General features: G+C 41.6%; 1 protein-coding gene across 1 annotated transcript in view; it reads right to left on the reverse strand.

The window, feature by feature from the left end:
* Positions 1-25503, reverse strand: part of LOC310789068 (uncharacterized protein) — a gene marked incomplete at both ends in the record, with an annotated part of 40341 nt that extends 14838 nt beyond the window's left edge. Inside the window, 6 exons of the mRNA XM_083650669.1 lie at positions 6203-6253; positions 8723-8782; positions 21318-21370; positions 23794-23880; positions 23969-24039; positions 25121-25503. Coding sequence (XP_083506795.1) covers positions 6203-6253; positions 8723-8782; positions 21318-21370; positions 23794-23880; positions 23969-24039; positions 25121-25503 — 705 coding nt within the window. The remainder of the gene's footprint in view (positions 1-6202; positions 6254-8722; positions 8783-21317; positions 21371-23793; positions 23881-23968; positions 24040-25120) is intronic.
* Between the last annotated feature and the right edge of the window lie 1390 nt (positions 25504-26893).

Consider the following 26893-nt stretch of genomic DNA (forward strand, 5'->3'; position numbering starts at 1 on the left):
CAATGACTAATCAGTCATTGAGTGTATGGTTGTGTTGTTAAATGTTTCATTGTTTGTGTTTGTTGCCCGCGCACACACGCACTCACACCTGCACACATATTCACTCCACTTGTCCCATACAAAGGACCACAATGGAAACAAGCCCTTGGGCTTTATTGTGTTTTATTCCTTTTGATCAATATTTTTGTTGTATTGCCTTGCACAATTCTGCTCTTATTGAATCAATAAAGTTATCAATCAATCAAAAAACAACAACAATAATAATAATAATAATGAAAGATTTAATGTCAGACCTGGGTGGAACGAGCATGTAGCCGAGACCCATGCAGAAGCTCGGGGAAGCCATTAAATCATGGGTCATAGCAGCTCATGAGCACAAGATTTCATTTATTTATTTGTTTGTTCCGATCATGATATTTCATACACCAATAATTGCAATTCAATGTTTCCACATTCCATGGTCGGAAAGGAGCAGGAAGAAGAAAAACTTATATTACCTGCCCCCTATTCTTAACTTAAATAAACAAAAAAAAAATGGACTGCCGAATCCTACTACAACATTTCAATAAGACAGCACATTTATACTCACATGGGAAGAAATACAAATAAGGTTATGATCCATGAGTATGAGAAAAAAAAATGTACCTCAAAAGTTTGAAACAAAATTTACCTCGAAAGAACTATGATCAGACATTATCATATTGCCTAAATACTCTTTGTTTATACAATTTTTTGAACTGAAAAACACTTAAATCATCCTTTAAATCATTTGATAAGGAATTCCACAATTTGACACCAGTAACTGAAACACACATCTGTTTTAAAGTGGTCCGTGCGAACTGATGCTTAAAATTATATTTTCTTCTACTGTCCTCGTCCCCTGAACAAAAAACAAACAACCTTTGCAAATTTGCCGGCAGAACTCTTTTTTTTGCTTTGTACAAAACTAACAGTGTCTGTAAATCAATTAAATCTTTAAGTTTGATTAATCCAGAATTAATGAACAGTCTGTTAGTATGTTCTCTTGAGTCTACATTATGGATGATTCTTAATGCCCTTTTCTGTAAAATAAACAATGGCTTGATGTTACTTGAATATGTATTGCCCCACACTTCCACACCATAAGAAAAATAAGGCAAAATAATTGAACAGTACAAAATTCTCATTGATTTATAATCCAACACGTATTTTGCTCTGTTCAATACAGAAATATTCCTGGACAACTTTGTTTTAATGTATGCAATGTGAGATTTCCAGGTTAATTTATCATCCATTATGACACCCAAAAATCGAAATTCCGACATTCTTTCAATGTGAGCTCCATTTATGGTCAAAGAAACATTTTCATATTTTTTTCTGTTTGCAAAAACCATAAACTTAGTCTTTTTCAAATTTAATGATAGCTTATTTACATCAAACCATCTTTTAAGCTTGACCATTTCATTTGCAATACTTTCTGTCAACGCATTTAAATCATCTCCAGAACAAAAAAAAATTGTGTCGTCTGCAAACAAAACAAACTGTAACAACTTCGATACATCACAAATATCATTAATATACAAAATAAAGAGTTTAGGTCCCAAGACCGAGCCCTGTGGAACTCAACATTCAAACATTCAGATGCAGTCCCAGCAAACTGTACATATTGTTTTCTATTAACCAAATAACTGCTCAGCCAATCCAGAACTACTCCTCTCACCCCATATGAGTGTAACTTTGAAAGCAAAATAGTGTGATCTATGGTGTCAAATGCTTTTTTTAAATCAATGAAAACCCCTATTGTAAATTGTGATACTGACTCTCACTCAGCAGGTCATTTCTATCCAAAAAAACATCCAGTTTTTGTACAAACAGTTTTTCAAGCAGTTTGGAAAATTGAGAAAGTAAAGATACCGGTCTGTAGTTCGTAAGACTGTGCTTATCACCTGTTTTGAAAAGTGGAATAACCTTTGCTTTTTTCATGCTATCTGGAAAAACACCAGTTTGAAAAGAAAGATAACATAAACATAAAGGTTTACTTATGACATCAATAGTTTTTTTCACAATAGTCATATCTATCCCATCACTATCAGTTGATGTCTTATTTTTACACTTTGCTGCAATAGATTCAATATCATTTTCACACACATCGTCCAGAAACATAGACTGCAACACTTTACTTTCTCCATTCCAGACACTTTCACCTTGCACATCGTTAGGAATATCAATTGACTTGGCGAGGTTAGGACCAACATTGACAAAAAAAGAATTAAATTCATTTGCCACATCATTCATGTTTTTTATTACTTTATCATTGTCATTAATGAAATGACTGGGCAGTTCTGTGGACGCAGACTTATTGCCCATCACCTTATTTAGAATATCCCAGGTACCTTTGATAGTTTGTATTTTTTTTAAGCATTTTATTGTAAAATTGTTTCTTTGCTTGTCTCATTATAATTGTCAACTTATTTTTATAAACCTTGTATTGCTTTTCAGCTGTCTTTGTTCTAAATTTTATGAAATCTCTATACAATTTGTTTTTCTTTTTGCATGCATTTTGTAATCCCTTGGTTATCCATGGCTTTTTACTAAAATTGCCTATATATTGTTTACATGCTATTGTTGGACAGTGTTTGTCATACAATGTTAAAAATATATCCAAAAAAGACTCGTATGCTGAATTTACCTCATTTACATAAACCCCTCGCCACTGCTCCTTTAAGAGATCAAGAGATCATGTGTTTGAGCAAAAGAAAGTGACTAATGCAGGTATAAGTATGCAATCCCTTTTATCTGTCAAAATGAACAAGTCATGCGTGCCGACTCCATGGCTAAGAAGCTGCTTGATAATAATCTAATTGACTTCTGGAAGGAAGTGAGAGTTCTCAACAGTTGTAAAACATCACTACCATGCAATGTAGATGGAATTATAGCTGCTGCGCAGCAATGGGTCGTGGCCGGGCAAGTCTCAAGGCTTTGAGCCTTGAGCCTTGAAATCAGCTCAGAAGTGTCAAGTGTCAATACAAGAAGGAAGGTTGGCCATAATGACAATGAATCAGCACTTCCTGCCGCCCTTCAAAATAAAACAATTTAGAAGGTACAGGTACTGAATGCTGCTATAGCGCCCCCTAAAGGCGAAATGACACAATATTTATCCTATAGGCTCAGAGTACATCCTTCCACACCTCGACCAAGGTTGGTTAGGATCGCACGTTGTGTTCTAGTGTTATGGTGATTTTTGTGAAATTGGCCCCACCCACAGAAGTTTGGAAGTCGATTATATCGCAACGGTGTGCTTTTTTCAAATACCACGAAACAGTGTTGTGCAGGACACTCATCACATGATGTGTGCTTTGGTTTGGTGAAGACTGGACAAAATTTCAAGGGGGAATCGCAAAAAAACTGTTTTGGACCAAATTCAAAATGGCGGAAAATCTAGTCAGACGGAAATGGGCGTGGCCTAGATGAGTAGATGCGGAAGGACCCAAGGAATCCAGGGAAAAAAGAAGTTTGATGATAGACCATACGGTTCAGAAGTTATGGACCAGAATGTAAAGAGGGCTGTTATAGCTCCACCATCTGCTCAATTTGTGTAATTCTTTCGTGTAGAATAAAAGGCCCCTCTGTGCACCTCCCTACCAAGTTTCGTAGCTGTAGCTGTTATGGTTTCTGAATTACAGCTAATTTACTGCAAGATTTTTCGAAACCCCATGCAAGTCAATAGGGAAAAAAAATATTATGACATCACAATTGCTCGAGTGACATCAGTGATGGCATCACAATTGCTTGACTGACTGATGACATCACAAATACAACCTAATTGCCAAAGGTAATTAAGGTAATTAGGCTATACACGGGGCCAGAATTCAACGTTTTGATGCACTGTGGGCTCAATTTTTGACCGATCGAAAATCTGGTTTGATACTTTTGTGTAGAACGGTCTAACGATGCAGATACTGAAGTTTGGTGTCGTTTGAAGAAAAAATGTGGGAGGAGTAGGGTTTAATTCGTTTTTGCAGTTTTTGCAGTTTTGCAGTCTTTAGACTTCATAATTGGCCATAGGTTGCATTGTACAAAAGTTTCCCCTCATTTAGGCGCACATTTCGGTGAAAGTTGCAAAGCCGTAGCACGTACGCCTGATTTTTTATGAATTTTTTAAGTTTTAAACTTTAGACGGTCGCTGTAGTGCCACCGTTAGGACTATTGGCCCCAAATTTGTGTCAAAGACGTTTGGCATGGGACTGCACCTTTGTGCAAAGTTTGGTTAGTTTTCATCCATGGGAAGTCGAACTTCCCGGGAGGATGAAGAATAATGGCAAATACAAGAAGTGGCCTGGCCGCTTCGCTGGCCCGGCCACTAATTACTGGTACAGACAATATAGCTGAGCTATGGCATCACCACTAAAGCTCCTTATTTAATTGTATGGCTTGTGATTTGTATGAGGCAGGTAATGTTAAGTGTGATGATTCAATGATGTTTATGTCGCATGAGGTGCATCAAGCTATGCACAAGCTAGCTGATAACAAAGCAAGTGGCCTGGACCACATCACGGCCCAACATCTGAAGTTTGCCAGTCCAAGGACTGCTCCTCTCCTTGCTTTCTGTTTTACTGGTTTTATGTTCCATGGGTCACTACCAGACACAATGCTGTCTGTTCTCCTAGTGCCTGTCATCAAGGACAAAGCTGGTAAAGTGAGTAGCCTATAGCCCTTGCCAGCATACTATCAAAAGTTCTTGAAAGAATACTGCTGGATAGAGTTAAGGAGTTCATCTCCTCTACAGACAATCAGTTTGGTTTAAAGCTGGCATGGCACTGACCTCTGTATTTATGCCTTAAAGGAAATTGTAAACAAATACAGATGGCAAAACTCCTCAGTTCTTTTATGTTTTATTGATGCTTCTAAAGCCTTTGACCATGTTAGGTCAAAGAGGTGTGCCCAGCTACATTGTTAGGATCCTGGCCTTTTGGTATGCCCATCAGACCATGCAAGTCAAGTGGGGCAACAGTTGGGGTTAGTAATGGGGTCAGTCAAGGGGGAATCTTTTCCCCACTTCTTTTTAATCTGTATGTTGATCATTTGTCCAAGCAACTGAATGGTTGTAACACCGGGTGCCTCATTGGTAATACCCTAGTGAACCATTTAATGTATGTAGATGATCTTGTTGTTCTGAGCCCGAGTAGTGCTGGTCTCCAGCAGCTCCTCACATGTACTGAATATGGTTTGGCACATGATATTAAATACAATGCCAGTAAGAGTGTTGTATTAATTTGCAGAACCAAAGAGGACAAATGTTTGAAATTGCCTGTTTTTAAATTGTCTGATAATAACCTTACTGTCTGTGATAAGGTTAAATATCTAGGTCATTTTATTTCAGAGCAATTGTCAGATGATATATACAGACAATGCCGTAAAATGTATGCACAAGCTAATACTTTGGTGCTTCTTTGGTCTTCTGCGTTCTATATGTATTATTGTAGCATTTTTTTATTTCTTGTAACGTGTAGTGCTGAGTGTCAAAACAACCACTTTGGCCTATAGCCTTGCACTTTGCACTGGTCACTTTAAACCACACTGGCACTTTAAACTGCTACTTTGTATTTATATTGTGTTTAACTGTGTCTGCACTTTATGTTTTCTATGTTTGTATGCTTGCCTTTGCGGCAACCCGAAGTGCCCATCTTGGACATACGAATAAACTTGACCTAAATTCAACATGTGTACAGAGTGAAGGTGTCCCTGTTTAGAGCATACTGCACACCACTCTATACTGCTCACCTGTGGTCAGATTACAGGAGGTCAAGCATGCACAGACTTCAGGTGGCATATAATGATGCCATGAGAATATTGCTCAGGAGACCTAGATGGAGCTCTGCCAGTGAGATGTTTGTCACAGCAGGTGTTAACACCTTCCAGGCACTGTTGAGGAATCTGATGTATACATGTATCTGTCGACTGAATGTCTCACAGAATGTCATTATCAAGCTGTTGGTAAATCCCTGCTGTAGTGATGTCAGATATCAGTCACCTCTGTGGAGACACTGGTATGTGTCGCTCTTATGAACACTGCACTATTTATTTGGATATTGCTTTTTCCCTACTGTCTGTAGGGATTATTTTTAGTGTTGTACTGTATGTCTTTTTATATGGACCTTGAGTCTGGAATAAAGTTGTGATTGATTGACATGGTATTGGTTAGTTTTGGTTGGTTCATACTCACTCTGTCAGCTGTAGTCTCAGTCTGAGAGGGTCCTGGAGGCGTCTCAGTGTCCTGCAGCCAATCATTGTTGGAAAGAGCACACTATGAGCACCTCACCAGACAAGTAGGGCTTTTTAAAGGTATACTATGCAACATTTTAGGGCCTTTTTTTTTTTTTTTTTTTACAGCTTAAAGTCATATTATTGAAGAGTAGGACTTCTAGATGGATATGTGCTCTTTTAATTGTTATTATTGCACCATAACTCAAAATAAAAGCCTGTTTTGCTCCAATGTTTACAAACAAGACAAAGGTAAACAGACCGTTTATGGCTTTCAAGTATATCTAAACCTAATTTTTAGCTCTTACAAACTGATATCGCTTGTACCTAGAGCTCTGTCAGAGCTAAAAGATACTTTAAAATGTAAAAAAGAAGGGAAAAAAGGTTTGTTTACATTTGAAGGGCCATAAAAAGTTGCATAGTATACATTTAAGGCTACATCCACACAAACATGTTTTCATTCTAAACCAGCAATTTAAAAAGAAAAGCGATGTCCGTCCACACGAGCGGACATTCAGTCTCATGATCATTGATGCCCCACGAGGTGCAAACAAAGGTTTCTTTACCAAATATTAAGTTCTGTTTTTCTGATGTGTCAAATACTTATTTCATGCAATAAAATGCAAATGAATTACTTAAAAATCATACAATGTGATTTTCTGGATTTTTGTTTTAGATTCCGTCTCTCACAGTTGAAGTGTACCTATGATAAAAATTACAGACCTCTACATGCTTTGTAAGTGGGAAAACCTGCAAAATCGGCAGTGTATCAAATACTTGTTCTCCCCACTGTATGGAGACAGACGGGGATGAAACAGGGAGGGGGGGAGCTCAGAGCGCTTTGGTCGGGTTTTCTGACCGGACTGGATCGCTCCGTGGAATTGGAGCTTAAAAGGGAAGCTTGTGATTTGTTTACTGCACTTCCCCAATGAGCAGATTGTGCATAATTTTACGCTTAACACATTCACTGCCAACAGTTTTTTCCAATCAGTAGGTAGCTTCTGCCAAGGGGTTTTTTGAGGATTCTGGCTCATCTTTCAAGAGCCTAGTCCTAGCCTTTCTGCTAGGACTTTGTGAACACAAAATATCTCAAAAGAACTAATAGAATGTGTGCTTTCTCTGTCTAAAAGAGTTAGTTTTTATCATGTTCTGTTATGTAGGCATTAGCAGTTGAATACAGCATGGTTTCAGAGATTTTCAGAGAGTTTTGAGATAAATGGATTTTTAGAACCACCTCACGTGCCTGTGATTATGGGTGCCCTTGGGCAAGTGTGTATACTGTATTGTGTTTGTGTGTGTGTGTGTGTGTGTGTGCGTGCGTACACTTATTCCACAGTAAGCATAAGCTAAGAGAGAGAGAGAGAGAGAGAGAAAGAGAGAGAGAGAGAGAGAGACTAAACTACCGTAATAGTTTAGTCCAATATAACAGCACCCCCCCCCCCCCCCCCCCCCCCCCTCTCCTGCAAACTCCTCCCCTCCGTGTGAGCTGGGATGAAGCTGCGTGCGATTCTGGGCTTTTGAGCTTTCTGCTGCGTGTGTTGCACCCAGAGTGTATTTTAGGAATCCCCCATGTTGTGCGCCAGCTCCAGCGCGAAAGCGAAAGCGTTTTCGCCGCGTTTTCCTCACGCTTTTTTCTGCTGTTTTTGCTCTGCTTTTTCTAGTCTGGAGAGCACTGTCGCCACTTAGTGGGTCGGTGGAATGTTGTTACTAATGTCTTTACAAACTTCAAAGGGTCCTAAGCATAAATCAACAAGTTTCATCAATACAATTTGATTAGGTTTATTACCTTGGCCACGTTTGTCTCTGAAGTGCTGGTAGGAGGATTTGGTTGATTTGCTAGCCATCTTGTATTGACAGGAAGTAGATTTTTCTTCTTCTACTATGACAAAATTGTAGCTTAGGCGTCCCCAAGTGAGGACAAGAGGTCTGAGTTCAGCAGAAATAAGTATTATAAAAACGGCAAAATGTGATGTCCTTGCAGGAACCCCCGGGGGACTCAGAAGGGTAATATGATGGGTGTTTATTTGGTGTACTTCCCTCTTTGAGCCACTAGGTGGTATGTGGAGTCAGGGGGAAAGTGGCCAGCCTAAAATTATAGGTGAGGCAATGACTGCACACCTGGGTGCAATCATTGACACTGGGGACAACTTTTGCCAAAAGACTAATTCTGAAGGAATGGAAGTCCTCCTCTTTGCCTTCTTTTCAGGTGTGGCTGATGGACATGATCTCTGTTATACAGATGGAGAGACTCAGGTCCCTGAGAACCAATGCGCTTAAAAGGTTCTCAAATATCTGCGACCCCTTTTTTGGCCGACTTTGACGAGGTTAAGAATGACAAATGACTGATGTTAGGGGTGACGGATGGCTCGCCCGTCTGGTATCATGCACCCCTTGCGTGGGATCCCATGCACACCATCTCTTATAAACACATAAGCACCTTTACATTGTATACATAAGTATATCATGTACAATCATCGCTTACCTCGGGCCTCCTTGAACATTCAGACACATCATCCTCCTCCTTTGTAGATGGGCCTTCACCCTGAAACCATCCATCAAACTGTTTAATAATCACCACTTCACTACTGTTTAAACCATCTCCAGGGTTTTTCCTGCATAGATAATTACAAGGCGGCGACCTCCGTCAAATTCATAGACTGTATATATAACCTGGACAATGTGAGCGGATTGGGTTTTGATACCAGAAAATGAGGCTTGAATCTCTCGCTTCCTGATCATCCTTGATTGGTTTAATGGATTTTTACTACACGGAAGTAAGGGGAGAGGGGGCGGCTGCCGGGGGAGTGTCCGAATTTGTCTCACAGGCTTGAACTGACTGCCATCTTGTTGTTCGCTTCTGGTTGCTAGCTTGCTAGCTGGCTGGTTGCAGTGGTGAAATGGTCCAGAAAAACTAAATATATAATAACTTTTAGCCCGAAGGTATGGCCGAGTAGCAGTGCAGCCAGCCGACCATCGTCTTGTCCGGGGCCTGGCCAAGAGACCATGGTGTGGTGTGAGCCTCCAGCCTGCTACTGTAGCTGCTGCTAAGCCTCCACAAGGCAAACTGCTATTATACTTATATCTATGGGTAAACTCTAAACTTCATAACTGAGGTGGATTTTACCGCACACTTGGTGCTCTGCTATGTTGGACTGTTTGAGTGATGCTGATGTTTGTAAGCTAACGCTAGCTCGATTAGCATCGTGTGCTAACGTAAACATGCAAGCAAGGTGGCACCGTTGTTATGACTGTAACCAAAATTTGGTGCCGTTAATGTTATACAGTGATTAATATAACACGGTGTCGTTTGTTTCTTCAAGGGATGACCGCCGGAGTACCATGGAGCAGGAGCAGCAAAACACAACAGAGACACATTGCCCCCTGATCAAAGGATTTGTGAAAATTAATGCTACGTTTTAAATGTTGTAATAGTAATGCCCATGTGCATGTCTCATTATATAATTTTCTGCTCTCCTGAGATTATAATGGTAACGTTAACATATTACTGTGAGAATATTGCTGATCATCAGTTATTCAACCTAGGATATTGCAATAACCCAAATGCTGACCATAGACTGTACATAATGCTGACAGATTTGAGACTTTGAGAGATTTACTTTGAACCATTTTGTATATGTATCTGCCAGTGTGCTTTTGTCAATAAACATTGCCAACAAAGATAACCTTATTATGTAGGCTATGTACTAAGGTAAATTATGTAACGCTACGGATTAGCCCCATGAAAATCTGTGCAAAGATCGGCGCGGCCTGGGGTCCTTCAGGCTAGAGTGAAGTGCTCGCCGCAGGGGAATGACGTGCAGCGCACAGGCCTTCTTGAGGCGTCCTCTGTGCCCATGGTAGGATTGCCTTTACCCCGGGAGGGTCTGGTGAGACGAAGGAGGAGCCCGGCCTGGAGTCACCCACAAAGGGCCTAGACCCTCCATGCACCGAAGGGTCTTACAATACTGCGGTGTAGCACTAACTCTATTGCAGCGGATTGGGCGTGATCAACCCTTCCGTGGGCAACGTTAGGAAGGCTGATCCGTGAGCAGCTGCTTCTGGGACGCGGGTCGGGGTCTTAATCGGCCTCGGCTGGGTCTACTGGGCGAGGGTGTATGATGTCGACAGACCCGAAACACCTTACAACCCCAGCTAACATCACTGATGACGCGTCCCAGTGCATGCTGTAGCATGTATTTTAAACTATGTACCCGAATGTACTGCAAATATCACAGAACGAGCCCATTAGTTGTCTGGTCAGAGCAGGCAGGTTGCATAAGAAGATGTGATATAAAGATTGTTGATGTCGAGTGAACCAGCTTGGACCAGATGACGAGAGGAAGAAGAAGGTGAAGATGGAGAACCAACCGACTGCTTCAAATCAACAAATGCTTTATATTTATTGAAATATGGTTATCTGTAACAATTCGGCATACATTACATATGCTACACCAAAAACTTGTGATGTTATGTCACGTTACATAACCTTGCGACGCTTACTGTATAACATGGGCAGACCATTTATGTAACGTTACGTTACATACAGTCAGATCATTTTAAATGGTCCGCCATGTTATGAACGTGTATGGTATCTATACAATTACGTGTGTCTACTAACATTAATAAAATATCATAAAGTAACGCTATTTTCTGATAGTTTGCTAAACTACTACTTGCTATCTGCTAGCATTGGTTGCTTATGAATTTTTTCTTTGTGTTGCATGAGGCAGACTAGATGCCTTGCGGCACATTGCTGCCTCTACCTGTCGGAAGTATTACTGTTCTTATTTATCTGATGTATATCTATTTTCCTCGAAATGGGGCTATAATTTAGAAAACTGAGGGCGTGAGAGCATGAAAAAGACTTTAAATTGTTTTTTCAGACAGACAGAGAGAAGTTGTTCCTGGACAGTGCTATACAAACTGCGCCATTTGAAAGAATGCAATTTCAGCATAGGCTTCAAACAGAGGGAGGCTGAATTGGGCACTGGTTAAATTTCATGGCACCTCCAGCTCTTGACAAAACTCTGAGAGGTGCTTTCGTTGCACTCGGTGGATTTCTGCCATTTGTAATTGCGGCATTATGCCGATGTGTTGACAATTTAATGTACATTATAAAACGGCTCTCTCAAATCAAGCAATCTGATTGGTTCACAGCCATTGTATAATTCCAGTAACCGAGTTCAATAACCCATGGCCATGGGTTATTGGTTGCCATGGCAACTCTCTTACTAAAAGGCAGCGCTGCGCTCGAGCCAAAGAGCTTTCTCCTGATCTGCTGTATGGAGGGTCACTAGTCCTTACAATGATCATTATGGACGCATGATGGCGCAACTCTCTTACTAAAAGTACCTCAAAAACAAAATGGCGGAGACAGCTTTCAGATCCTTGTGAATCGATCTTCGCTTATAACTTTACTAATACTTCGCAGAAAATGATGTTTTGTACAAGAATAGACGCGGGCTAATGTCTTAACCCCTCTCTCGCGCGCCCTCACTCTTAACCCCGCATTTCTAAATAAGACGTAACGTTACTTGGTGTCGGCATATGGCTCTGGTGTGGGGCTTTGCAAAAGCTCTCAGCAAGCGCCAGGATTGGCCAATGTCGACTTCAGTCTCCAGAACGATCCAATCAAATCAACCGCACGTCTATCTTCTTGCTAGAGGTCCCGCCTTACAGTAGTGTTTCAACTGACTCTATCAGAATAAAATGCCAGTCGGACTTATAGTATTATTATTATTATATTATTATACTTGGAAACCGTTTTATAAAAGCAATATAGCACTCGAGCTGCGTGGTGTTGTGGAATATATCCCGCTGATAAGCTGTTATCCCACGAGGCCGCAGGCCTCGTGGGATAACAGCTTATCAGCGGGATATATTCACCACAACACACTTGCTCTCGTGATATATTGCTTAATTATACCATGGTCTGGGTGAATACTCGATTCTGATTGGCTGCAGGGTGTCCATTAAAAAGTGATAATGTACAGTTGGTCATTCAGCCAAATGGTCTGTTCACCATTCATATCAATGCGCCATAGTTTCAACAGTGGTATCAAGAGAGCTGTTTGAGCTCTATACCGCGTTAAGGGTTAATATGACAACTTTGGAAGTTGAGAAAAAAATTGAGTCGGTCAAAGTAACTACGGTATTTAAATCACCCCTGTGTGCTCAGTTTATCAAAAATAACTCTTATTTACAATTTTGATTTTCGTTTCGGAGATTTCTAACCTCGCGTCACCAGGCTCTTCTCGGCGAGAAAGAGGAGATTTCCCTCAACGAAACGCTGGGCGGTTCCAGCGGCAGGGGGCGCGAGGTTGAAATGGACCAATCAGACATGGAAATAGAGCAAGACAGCCTATCAAGATGCAGCGTCAAAGAGGCTTTCACAGGAGGCATGCCGCCGAGCGTTTCATGGTGTGCACGAGCCGTGAGCGGGGGTGAGCCCGGCACGAGCCGGGCCTTTGACAGAGAGAGAGAGAGAGAGAGAACCTCTCTGCATTTCACTTGAATCCATTCCCAACACATACAACACCCCCGCTGCTCTCTGTCACTTCCTGAAACTCTTCGCTCTTAAATGTTAATATACTTGGCCAATACGTATCTATCATACAAAATAAAGCAAGCTGCCAAACGGTAATGTCTTCATTTAATGTAGAACGCAAAACATCGTTAAACCCGCATTCCTGTGATAAAGTTAGCGTTTGAGTCGGCTTTAAAACGGAGGGTGGTGGAGGTGGGAGGGACTATTTTATTTCGTGGAAGACTGATTTACAGTATGAATAACAGACATTTAGCCATTTAGATTGCTTTATTTATTACACATGGAAATATAAATGACTGGTCTTATTGTTTTGTTGGTATAAGCGGGTTAATGCCCTTCCAGGTGTACATCCATTATCACTTTTTAAGTGGCTGCGCCTCGGACCGGTTCACGCCTCTGCGTCGTCCCTTAAAAAGTGATAATGGATGTACACCTCGTCGGGCATTAACCCTTACATATTCTTTAATAAAGTTATTTGTTTAAGAATGAGCATTCTGAGTACATTTGCAGTCCTATCTGATAGATATCACAATCCACATAGAAAACGTTTTTAATTCCAGTTAAAAATATAATAATAATAATAATAATAATAATAATAATAAAAACAACTATATCGGCCACCTAGAGCTCAACAGTGACTGCCCACTTTTTCTCAGTTCTTGTTCCACAAGAGAATTCCCCATTCATTTTCTCCATAGACATTTCGAAAAATGCTATCCTATCCTATCATAAAAATAAATATATAATTTTGTATTATTTATTTTTTTGCTCCAAGTGAAATGTTTCATGGTCATTCGCGATTCATCTGCTGGGTGGTTGGCTTGGTTCCAGGCTTAAAACTCTTTATATAAGGATTTTTCAAAACATTTCTGCTGCTATTGCACAGTTAAATCATCGACATAAATAAATATGGACACAGCGTGGCTATCTCCACCCAGCAGGGTCGAATGAAGCCGAAATCCTGCCAGATCAGTGAACCAGATTCTGCGCAGTAGGTCCGTTGAGTTAGAACCTCTGTGGGCTCCCCGCCCCTCTGAACTTTCTTATGTAGAGCTGCTGTTTCTAGATTTGCGCACAGTGCGTTGTGTATTTATATAGTCTAGCTCTGTAAATATGGCACTTTAAGTTGTAATATTTTTTGTCTCGCCAAAAGTAACCAGGAACATTCCCACTATGAGATCAGTTTATCAAAATGAATGATTGAGCTCGTATCAGCCAGACAAGTCAGACCTCCGGGCTGCTCTCAGCCCGTGCTCTGAGAGTGAGCCTAATGTTTCCGTGGCATTTTGATTAACTTTATGATTTAATTCCTTTTGGAGCAAATGTTGGTTTAATAAATCTAACCGTGAGGCTACGTTGTTGTACTGGTACAGTGTGGGTAGGGCAGCCAAACCTGTCTCTAAAGCAAAAACCTCCTTCTTCATCTCTGAAATCCAGTCCTCTGCATCCAATCCCAGTAAACTGTTCGCCACCTTCTCCACGCTCCTCAACCCTCCCTCCCCTCCCCCTCCCTCCTCCCTCTCTGCTGATGACTTCGTAACCTTCTTTACTAAAAAGGTGGATGACATAAGCTCCTCCTTCCATCCTCCAGGCACCCTCACTAACACTCCCGACTTCAATCCTGCTCCTCGGCCCCCTGTCCCTGGATTTCCTTCCTTCTCCCCTCTCTCTCCTGATGAAGTGCTTAAACTCATCAGCTCAAACCGAGCCACTCACTGCCCCCTCGATCCTATCCCTTCCTCTCTCCTCCAAACCATCTCACCTAACATATCTCCCTTCCTCACTACCTTCATTAACTCCTCTTTGTCCTCTGGTCTTGTCCCGCCTGCTCTAAAGACTGCAAGAGTCAAGCCTCTGCTTAAGAAACCCTCCCTTGACCCTACTGCTATTCACAACTACAGACCTGTCTCTCTTCTCTCATTCCTTTCCAAAACCCTCGAACGAGCAGCGTCCGAACAACTTTCTCTCTATCTCTCCCAAAATGACCTCCTGGACCCTCTGCAGTCCGGTTTCAAGGCCTCTCACTCCACTGAGACAGCTCTTCTTGCTGTCACAGAGGCCCTTCACACTGCTAAGGCCTCATCCCTGTCTTCTGTTCTTGTCCTCCTTGACCTGTCTGCTGCCTTTGATACAGTCAACCACCAAATCCTCCTTTCCACTCTGTCTGACCTCGGCATTTCAGGCTCTGCACTCTCCTGGTTTGCTTCCTACCTCTCGAACCGCTCATACCAGGTCTCATGGAGAGGGTCTCTCTCCAGATCCTGTCCTCTTACCACCGGTGTCCCCCAGGGCTCAGTCCTGGGCCCCTTACTTTTCCTTCTCTATATAAGATCTCTTGCCTATGTGATCTCTTCTCATGGCTTTTCCTATCACTGCTATGCTGATGACACCCAGCTTTTCCTTTCCTTCCCCCCCTCTGACACTCAAATCGAGGCTCGCATCTCTGCATGCCTCAAAGACATTGGCGACTGGATGTCTGCCCACCACCTCAAGCTCAACCTTGGTAAGACCGAGCTACTCTTCCTCCCAGGAAAAGACTGCCCTCTCGCAGATCTCTCCATCTCCATTGACAACACCACTGTACTGCCCTCCAAAACAGCTAAGAACCTTGGGGTGATCCTTGACAACCAGCTGTCTTGCTCTGCCAACATAGCTGCTACAGCGCGCTCCTGTAGGTTCTCTCTCTACAACATCCGCAAAATCCGTCCCTTTCTCACAAGAGAAGCGACTCAACTCCTGGTCCAGTCTCTTGTCTCCTCCCGCCTGGACTACTGCAACGTGCTCCTGGCCGGCCTACCTGCCACCGACATCCGACCACTTCAGCTCATTCAGAATGCTGCAGCCCGTCTGATATTCAACCAACCCAAATTCTCTCACGTCACTCCCCTCTTCCAGGAGCTCCACTGGCTTCCCATCCCGGCCCGCATCAAATTCAAGACACTGGTACTGGCCTACAGGGCAGTACACCAGTCAGCTCCCCGGTACCTCCAATCCATGGTCAGGTTCCAAACCTCTCAGCGCTCCCTTCGCTCCTCCACCAGTGCAGGTCGCCTCGCCCCTCCTTCGCTACGGGGGCTCAAAAGTCGCTCATCTCGATCTCGACTCTTCTCAGCCCTGGCACCTCAATGGTGGAACGAGCTTCCACCTTCGGTCAGGACAGCTGAATCACTGCCGATCTTTCGGAAAAGACTAAAGACACACCTTTTCAGGCTCCATCTGGGCCCTTCTTGATCTAACTTCGTTCTCTCTCTTTCAAAAAAAAAAAAAAAAAAAAAAAAAAAAAAAAAACTAACCAACCTTGTACCACTAACCTAAACTTGTACCACTGTTCCTTCAGAAGTTGTAGTTGTCATAGACTGTGCTCCATAGTTGATTGCTCTATTGCTGACAAAAAATGTGTTATTGTAAGTCGCTTTGGATAAAAGCGTCTGCCAAATGACGTAATGTAATGTAATGTAACCTAACGTTAGCCCAGTGCGTGAGCCAGGCTGCCTGGTCTATTCTCTGACTCTGTATATCCCACTGAGCTATATCTTAATTATGCCAATGGTATATTGTTACTAAGAGAGGAGCTTGTGAAGAACGAACATCCCCACAGTCAAAGCATTTCCCAGAGATATGCATATAAAAACGTTTGTTGCTTCAATAGCCTACAAAAAATAAAACGTCTGTTTGTATGTGATGCTAACCCGTTAGCGATGAGCTAATGGCTGTTGGTTGTGTACTAGGCCTCATCTTATACCCGGGACGGGAGTTAACGTTATAAAACACATTTCCTGTCAGTTGGACAACCTGGTCAGTTCTGAAAATATGTCTATTATTGTGTTATTCCAGCTATCATTATCGGTTGTTAAGTTATAGTAATATTAAGCCGATAAATAATGAAAAACAGCCGACTAGCGCAAGCAGCTAACGCTAATGCTAGCCTGCATGTTAAAAACCATTGTGTGCCGATAACGTAGCTGGAGTAACTAATAAAACACATATTTTCTGAACTTACTTCAGTCCCCAACCAACGTTACTTCCTCGCACACCTTTCTCAAAACAATGTCCTTTTTATTGCGGTCTATCGATATGTCTGGTAGATAACATGATGAAAGCAGCACTGTGTCCTGTCTATGTCAAACTAATGCTAGCTCTATAATATAAAGAGCCTGTCCAGCCAATGACGGCTTGAGACTGGCTGCCACAGCTGTCAATCATCCCTTTTTATATGTCAAATAACTACTTAAAAACAAACTGATCAGAAAAATGACCACTTGCACATGCATTAGCATGAAAATAACCATCTAAAATGATACAAACCACCTTTGGAAAAAAAATGATCTGACGTGTATTGTGATTATTTCGGTTGTCCATTTCCCCAGCGGTGATCTAACATGCAACGGCTTCACTAAAGGGGACCAGGCCTACACCCCTGGGTTAAATCAGCAAATTGTATTTTATGGTGGGGGGGGGGGGGGGGGGGCGTATACGCAGTGGAGGTGGTCCCTGGGAAATTTGGTTTGGTACGTAGTGGTACTTGGGACGAAAACGTTTTGGAACCCCTGGTCTAGTCTATGGAGAAAATTAATGGGTTAGTCTAGTAGTCCATTTCTCTGGCAGAGAATTGCAAAAAAAAAAAAAAAATTTTAATAATAATATATATAGGCTATATATTTTTTTTTTACAGACAACAGTTTTTACATAATACATATTAACCCTGAGGAGGAGCCGGTTTGGGCCGATTTTTGGAAATATTGCGATATTTGGGAAATATCACAATTTTGAACATTTATTTTCAGAGGCTGCAGCAGGCGCAGTTTTAAAGCCAGAGTGAAGTTTCTGGTATCATATGAAACTAGAACGACCGCACCACGGATATATGCCTCTGCCAACAAGTCAGCAGTCGACATGCGTGTCTGCCCAGAAGAAATTTAGTCAATGTGTTACTGATATATGGCGTTACTGAGCTTGAAAATGGTGTTTGTGAGGTCACAGTGACCTTGACCTTTGACCACCAAAATGTAATCAGTTCATCCTTGAGTCCAAGTGGACGTTTGAGGCAAATTAGATGAAATTCCGTCGCATTCCTGAGATCTCACGTTAACGAGCATGAAACGAGCGGTCGTGATGTCACAGTAACCTTGAACTTTTGACCACCAAAATCGAATCAGTTCATCCTTGAGTCCAAGTGGACGTTTAAGGCAAATTGGAAGAAATTCTGTGAAGGCGCTCTTAAGATATCGCGTTAACGAGCTTGAAAATGGCGTCCGAGAGGTCACAGTGACCTTGACCTTTCATCACCAAAAGCGAATCAGTTTATCCTTGCGTCCAAGTCGACGTTTGAGCCAAATTGGCAGAAATTCCATTAAGCCCTTCTTGAGACATCGCGTTAACAAACTTGGGAGTGGCGTTCGTGAGGTCACAGTGACCTTGACCTTTGACCACCCAAATCTAATCAGTTCATCCTTGAGTCCAACTCGACGTTTGAGGCAAATTTGATCAAATTCCATCAAGGCGTTCCTCAGATATCGCGTTAACAAACATCGGACGGAGAGACGGACGGACAACCCGAATCCAAAATGCCTCCATCCTGGCTATTGCCAGCGGAGGCATAACTAGAAGACCTAAGGAATCGATTTGTACCAACCATGGCATGCTAGTTTGTCAAGAAGGTATCTAAATAATACTCCAAATTTATGCAACATTTTGGCGAGGGGGATTTTTTTTTTCCAAAGGGGTCCTCTTTTTCACAGCCTAATGTTGGCAGGTGTGTGTTTGTCCGTTTTGAACCAGCTAGTAGCCTTATATTGTCATTTAGCCTTTCTGCTGCTGTTAAATCAGCAAATTGTATTTTATGGTGGGGAGGGGTATACGCAGTGGAGGTGGTCCCTGGGAAATTTGGTTTGGTACGTAATGGTACTTGGGACGAAAAAGTTTGGGAACCCCTGGTCTAGTCTATGGAGAAAATGAATGGGGAATTTTCTTGTGGAACAAGAAGTGGACGGTCACTGTTGAGCTGTATAGAGCAGAGGTTCTCAAATGTTTTTCAGCCAAGGACCCCTTACAAGATAGAAAATATACCGGGGACCCCCTCATTCTGATTTGTGATTTTGGGCTAAGCTTAATTGTTTCCACGGTAACGTGCTTGACTTTTAATTTGATAGGTTTGTTATTAGAATGTAATCCATGAACCATTTTAGATTTAAAGCATAAACTATTTTTGTTGAACTATGAAGATTTTGCAAAAAAAAAAAATTTTTTTTTTTTTTTATTACATTACATTTACATTACATCATTTAGCAGACACTTTTGTTTTGTCCAAAGCGACTTACAATATCACAATTTGTCAACAGTACAGAAAACCACTATGCAACACAATCAATAACAGCCAAGATATTTTGATAGACTAGCACCATGTAGGAAGTAGTTTGAGAAGGAATAAGTAACATGTAGCATTTTTTTTTGGTATAAAAAATAAATAAAAAATACCTGAAAACTTTTCGCGGACCCCCTGGCAAAGTGCCACGGACCCATTTGAGAACCACTGCTATAGAGTACCGCAGGGAAAAGTTTATGAAACAGTGAAGTTGTGTTCAGCAAGATAATCTTCACAAATGAACACTTGCACCTTTTTTAACGAGATTGGTATTGGTCAGTGATGTGCAAGCTCACACTTCACTAGAGCTAGCTCAAAGTTCAGCTCATGCAGATTAAAATGAACTAGTTCACGTTCATAGCTCATATTTTGAACTTTGAGCTATAGCTCACAGTCCCAAAACATGAGCAGCTCAGTTCATTTCAAGCTCACTTCTTGTTCACCCAGAGAAAAGGCACAGCACTGAAAACGTAACACACAATAGCTTTTAACACACAATAGCTTTTTAAAGATGAATGTAAAATTCAGGGGCTTTTAGCCCAAGCTTCAACAAGAGCAGACATATTTTATCTTGCTCTAAAGTCAAAAATATACAATTTAAAATACAATACAGTAGCCTACATAGCTATTCACTCCCCCCCCCCAGTTATTCACAGGCAGCTGTTCTATAAATGATAGATCCTATAGATCCAGTGTTTCCCCTATCATTCTACAGGCCTGGCGCCCCCGCCAGGCCAGAAAAGAAATTGCAAAAAAACAATATATATATATATATATATATATATATATATATATATATATATTTTTTCCCCTGCTCTCCCCAAAATTTCAATAAACCTTTATGGCATATTATTGCAATACTGGTGTTGACAGTGTTGACAGTAATAGAAGGTGCCAAATCATTCAAAACAATAAGCATTTTGCTTTTAGGAGCATTGTGCCAGCGTGCAGCGCTGTTCCAAAACGTGTCAACGTGTGTCGTTGCCTGGGAAACGCACATCCCATAATACAACTGTTCGCATCGCATCCCATAATAGTATGATGATACTTAGGATGCCATTGCCAACATAGATGCGAACAGGTTAGCTAAACGTTTAGCGTCGCCAGCGACAGCCCCCAACGTTGCGGTCGGGGTACGTTTCGAAATCCCTCCAGGCCTGAAAGATTTTCTAGGGGAAACACTGAGATCTATAATTCTTGTATTGTATCTTATATGGTATTGATTTGGTACTTATGGTAGACTATATCTTGTATTGTATCTTGTAATTCATTATATCATTATTCTATATTATACATCTATATAGATCATTTTAGTATAATCATCACTATAAGCGGATTCCACTGTATAAACATACAACTGTTGGAATCAAGTGAATCGGTTGGGTGATCAGTGGTTGGGAAGGTGTACTGCACTGTTTACAATTTTGAGTTTCGGCTCTGGCATGTGAATAAGGGCTCTTGGAAACTACGCAATATTTGGGAATACCATGGGACCCAAATCTTGGATAACATAACAACATTGTGTCGGAGGTGGGTACAGTTTTATTGTGATTGATAGCGTGATTAGTTGCTTGCAGCCATTTTAGTCGAGCCTGCAGTGGAATGAGGGGTTGCTAGTCGAGAGTCAGAATGAAGACTGAAGGCTGAGTGAGTCTACTCAACCGATCGCCTCACTCGCTCTATACTGTACTCCAGAATTAAACACCCTCCTCTTTTATCATGCAGAGAATCAGCTGATTGAGAGAGAGAGCGCGCGCTACGTTAGAACTAACTAGCTATGTGCAGCCTGAATTTGTAGGGGGGGAGGGAAGAGAGCAGCAGAGGGACGCAGCCTGGCGAAATGGTTTTAATCCTATGTATATTACCACACGTACACAATGGGTAATTATCGAGGTAAGAGAGCGAGAAAAAGAATGATAATAGGGCCGTTCGCCCCCCCAGGTGTGAGCATAGCTCACTGTTCGCTCATGGATTTGCAAAAACGTGCGCTCAGCTAGCTCATCGCTCATGAAAATAATGAGCCTGCTCAGTGAGCAGCGCTCTATTAGCGCATTCATGCACAACACTCGTATTGGTAATTGTTCCCTACTAAAATTGGTATCAGTCTCAAAAATCCCATATCGGTCGCTTCATTTTGAGCCAGGAAAAACCCTGAATTCTCATACTTACAGGGTCCTGCATGACGTCCGGTAGCTCCAGCAGGCACACAGAATGTGCTGTCACTATGAAACAAAACATGTTAGAATAAAGACTTTGGGCAAGAATGTGCAAATAGATATAGGCTAATACATCACTCGTTGCACTAATAATAATAATAATAATACATTATACTTGTATAGAGACTAGAGAGCCAAAGTCTTCCTGCTTCAGCACACGAACCAGCGTGGGGAAAAAAATGAGTGGTGGTGAACGGCGAGAGGCCCGTTTGAATTCTGCCATGAAGTCCACATGTAATGTTTGTCAATTTAAAAGATAACTTTGCAGGTCAAGAAAGTCAGTTTGCCATAAAACTGAAATGTAACGTTTACTTTTATATGAAAGCGCTCAACTACATCTCTCATCTCACACAATATACGTCACACCAACACCAACATGGTCTGGCCAGAGAGAAAGTTTTGACGTCACTTACGTGACTGGTTGTGTGTAGTCTTTCTCATTTAGAACTTATAGTGCAAGAGTTTTACCACAAACTGCGACTTCCTTGAATTGCAAAGTTATCTTTTAAATTGACAAACATCACATGTGTACTTCATGGCACAATTCAAACGGGATCAAAAAGGGATTGTCTCTCGCCATTCACATTTTTTCTTATGCTGGTTCATACAGGGCCCTACTTATGCTGGTTCATACAGGGCCCTACTTATGCTGGTTCATACAGGGCCCTACTTATGCTGGTTCATACAGGGCCCTACTTATGCTGGTTCATACAGGGCCCTACTTATGCTGGTTCATACAGGGCCCTACTTATGCTGGTTCATACAGGGCCCTACTTATGCTGGTTCATACAGGGCCCTACTTATGCTGGTTCATACAGGGCCCTACTTATGCTGGTTCACACAGGGCCCTACTTATGCTGGTTCACACAGGGCCCTACTTATGCTGGTTCACACAGGGCCCTACTTATGCTGGTTCACACAGGGCCCTACTTATGCTGGTTCACACAGGGCCCTACTTATGCTGGTTCACACAGGGCCCTACTTATGCTGGTTCACACAGGGCCCTACTTATGCTGGTTCACACAGGGCCCTACTTATGCTGGTTCACACAGGGCCCTACTTATGCTGGTTCACACAGGGCCCTACTTATGCTGGTTCACACAGGGCCCTACTTATGCTGGTTCACACAGGGCCCTACTTATGCTGGTTCATACAGGGCCCTACTTATGCTGGTTCATACAGGGCCCTACTTATGCTGGTTCATACAGGGCCCTACTTATGCTGGTTCATACAGGGCCCTACCGGAAGGGCCGTGACTTTGGCTCTCTATAGTGCTCTTCTAAATACTCCTCTGAGGTGCTCCCTTCCAGGCTAGAGTCAGTCCCTCCAGGAAATTGCAATTTTGCGATCGCACTAATTAACGCAAATTCAACCAAACTCCGCGATATTTGCGGGGGCTTGCAATTTTACAAAATTCCCGCGATTTCGCTGCAAAAAGTTAGTAAAATGCTGCATCTTTACCTGGGTTTGAGATATGTGTGCGCTGTCATCTTGCCTGGTTGCTGTGGGAACGAGGGACAACAATAGGAAGTGACGAGAGTATGGGACGTAACGTAACACGTCATCGCATTGCGATGAGGGGGGCAAACCCCTCACATTTGCCAACAAAGATAACTGCAAAACAATTACCAAATGTTTTGCATGAAAGTGGAGGCAAACTATTTTGCACTCTGCAACACTGTCGTGGAGGAACACAAACGGAAATCGTCACTGGACAGCCACTTTGCTAGCGCAAAGCATTTGAGCCTGCTCTCTCTACCCCAGCATGAAGCATTTGAGACTGCTCTCACTACCCCAGAATCGCCATAAGACAAATCACACTCACCGAAGCCGCTACATCAAAATCAGTGGCGTGTGCTGAGAGAATCGAGGTGAGTAGCCTACAAAATTGAAGCTGGTCAGACAATGAAAGAGTTCACAGTCTCACTATGTGTGTGTATCTCCCACACACACAGGCGGCATATTTAGCTTAGGGTCTAGTAGTTTGAAAATTTAACAAGGAACAAGGGATGAGGAGGACAGGGAAGGAATGAAGAGGAAATAAGGATAAGAGGAAAAATATGAAGCACTAAGCAAAAAGTATGAGAAAAGGCAAAGTGATAATAACATTATTGAGGATGAGGAAGAAAGGAGAAGAGAAACGATGAAGGGAGGAAAAGAAAAAATTTAATAAAAAATTTAAAAATAAAATCGCAATTTCTTCCGCAACTCCGCAATTTTTGCCAGTTCCCGCAATTTTACCGCAAAAAAATCACATAAAATGTCGCAAATTGCATCGCAAATTTTGAGAAAAGCCACTACAGAATCAAGCATTTATTATCGCAATAATCACAAAAAATCCTGGAGGGACTGTACAGTGCTCTAATACAATCTAATCTAATCTAATACAATACTCCTGGGAGGTGCTCCCTCCAGGCTACAGTACATACTTGTCTCCTTGTCCAGTTCCAAGGCCAGCTCATCTGTTAGAGGAGGCCATCCCCCAACGCCAGCTGCATCACTCTGCTTTTTTGCAGCTGCAATTAATAAAGATGATGAGACTGGACCGTTCTGGGCTCAAGCTGATTATGATGAAGTGCTTATAGAGCCTATAGGCATACTTACCAGTCTGAAGAATATTTTTATGTTTAGTTTTCACCTGCTGCCACGTTCTCTTCTCCCCACTCAAGTTGTTGCTGTTTAAAAAGTGAAAATAAAAAGTTTAATTTGTTGAAATCATTCATCAAATATACATAATGTATACATACATTAAATGAGTGAACACCTTGAGGTTTAACATCGATGAATTCTTGTATGAGATATTTCATAAAGGTTTTCTGTTCTGTTTGAAAGTATCAGTGTTGTGCAAGTTCACACTTCACAAGAGCTTGCTCAAAGTTCAGTTCACACAGATAAAAATTAACTAGTTCACGTTCATAGTTCACAATGTAGAACTCTGAACTAAGTTCACAGTCCAAATTAATTTCTTTCATTTTTTTAATGAGCTATCCTGAGCTATTCCTTTTCAATAGAACTTTCTCGTACCATCCATCCATCCACCCCAGTGTAGAAAACCTAAAAAAAATATTTGGGGGTCAATTTTTGCCGCACACTGTCACCGTCTAATAAATGAGGACATTTACAAGAGGCAATACAAAAAAAAGTGCATAAATGTGCTAAAGCGCAGTGTGAACAACAGCGCTGTTGTGGGAGTGTGTTCTTTGTCTCCTTCTTGCAACCAACTTGCAGGTGCTGAGTGTGTTATAGAAAATGTAATTAATTTAATTAAAATTAAATTTTCAAAATCTTGGGGGCAAAAATTATCATGTTCTTTAGAGGCATTCTGATATTTCTTGTGGCATTTTTGCCCTTGGTTAAATTCTCCACAGTTTGATTTTCTATTTTCCTGAGTTCTTGCCCAGAGAAAAGGCTCCCTTTTCCCCTTTGTGTTTTTGGTGTAAGAGTCAGGGGCTTTAGCCAAAGCTTCACAGTGTAGTAGAGACACATTGAATCACTTGCTCTCTAGAATGAAAAAGAGGAAATAAAAATAAACCCAGTAGCCTTGTTCAACAGCGTCTGTACCTGCCTTCTTGATGGACACGTCTGGATGGCAGCAAACCAAAACAAGTAACTCATTTGATTGATTTGAACAATGGCTTTTCAACCTTGCTCAAAAGCTGCAGCCAATTAATTCACCAATTAAGCCTATAGTTAGTAGTACAAGACTGTTGGTAAACGGACCTTTGCTACAAAATAAGTTTGACTTGGGTGGAGCACCTTTGCAGATGGTACTTTGTGGATTTCTTGTTGGTGACACGCTGATATTTCCCAAGGCTGTTCGGATGCTTCAAAGCGATGTGTCTTTTCAAATTAGTTGCCGACGTGACTGAGGTCCTGACTTGTTTCCTCAGACCCGGTGGGCACAATTGACATAAAAAGGTTAAATTTTTCCCGTCCGAATCTGTACTTATCCTGTGATAAAAGTCCTTCATATGCTCATATGGTTCATATAAAGCACCGAGGACGGCAGTAGCTGAGTCGTCTTCACTCCTTGTTCCTTCACTAGCCATGGTACCAACACACCGGACTTTGACAGTCTTCAGAACTGAGTCGGTCCTAGCTAGAGAATCGGCTATGCACATGCGCGAGCGGTCCGCCATCCTGGACAACCTAGCTACGGCAAGCCACTTGGACAAACTTGGTGATAAAGGTCTATGGTTAACGCAAGCTTATTCAAACGCGAACCTCTGTTCATCAGGATAATCTTCACACATGATGAGGACCACTTGAGTGTTGAAGCTTCTCTTCATCTCTTCATCTACGACTGGCACTGCGAGACTACTATGGAGCCAGCCTTGAATGTCTCACTCTAGCCCCGGCTATACATTTTAAAAACTGGACATGAAACATGCATTATAGGCTACATCAGACTCTTAAGCTACTTCTGCTCTCATCCAGGATGTTAAAATATAAGCAGTGTGATGTCATATAGTTTTTGATAGCCTATATGAACGTTTGTTTGGCACAACTCATTAAGTGCCGTGCTAGCTTCCAGGGGATCACGCTGATTCCTACAATTTTTTGCAAGTGGAACCTTTTTAAATACAAAGTGGACAATGATGACAGTTGTATATAGACAGAGAAAATAAAAAATAAAAAAACAAACACAAAGTAAAATCGCCTACATATAAGTTGTATGGGCTAATAGACATACAAATGAATCACGAGAGGTTTTAAGAGGTTTTCTTATGGAGGTATAATCCTGAAGAGTTTGCATAACTTGATAGTTGTGGATAGTTTTTGTTTTATTGTGGGTTTTTAAATGTGACAGCGTTTGAAAATATGTTTAGATCTGTTTGTTTAAAGTTAATATAAGATGTTTTTTTAGGCTATAGAATTTCATGGATATATAATTTGGCTATGATGAGCAAATTAATGACATATTGTTCATTGCTGGAGAAGATAGGAATTGTTGAAGATTAAACAATAGCCTACTATGCCAGAATAAAATAATTCTGATAGCTTGTTCAATGAATGGCACTGTTTTAGTGCATTCATGCACAACACTGAAAGTACCCATAATTGTTGTATCAAAATAGCCTATTTGATGACATTTTAACCTAGTTGCTACTTACGCGTTCAATCGATCAGCAATTTCTTGCCAGGCTTTCTCTCTTGCTTTGTTTATGGCAGCTGTGTTGCCTTTTTTGGTTATTATATGTTTCATTTCTTCATATAGCTCTAGTAATAAGCGCTGCTCGGTGCTGGTGAAAAAGGCGGCTCTCTCTTTCCCACAGCTTTTGGCCATGGTTAGACTAATGGTTAACTAAACTATGGGTTAGGTTAATTCAAGCCAGGTTTGAGATATTAATCCTCGCTTTTCTCAGACCGGAAGTGAAGAATATAACATCGACTCCTTCTGTGGTACCTGCTGCTATGTGAACAAAGCTCCACACTGACATCTAGTGTTTCTTTGCTTTACTTTACCTACAAGCTGTAACTGCCCCCAGGCCAGGGAGATTATTTTGGGCTTTGCTTAATGTGGTTAGT

This window comes from Poromitra crassiceps (genome assembly GCF_964638095.1).
Source record: "Poromitra crassiceps genome assembly, chromosome: 1".
NCBI lineage: Eukaryota > Metazoa > Chordata > Actinopteri > Beryciformes > Melamphaidae > Poromitra > Poromitra crassiceps.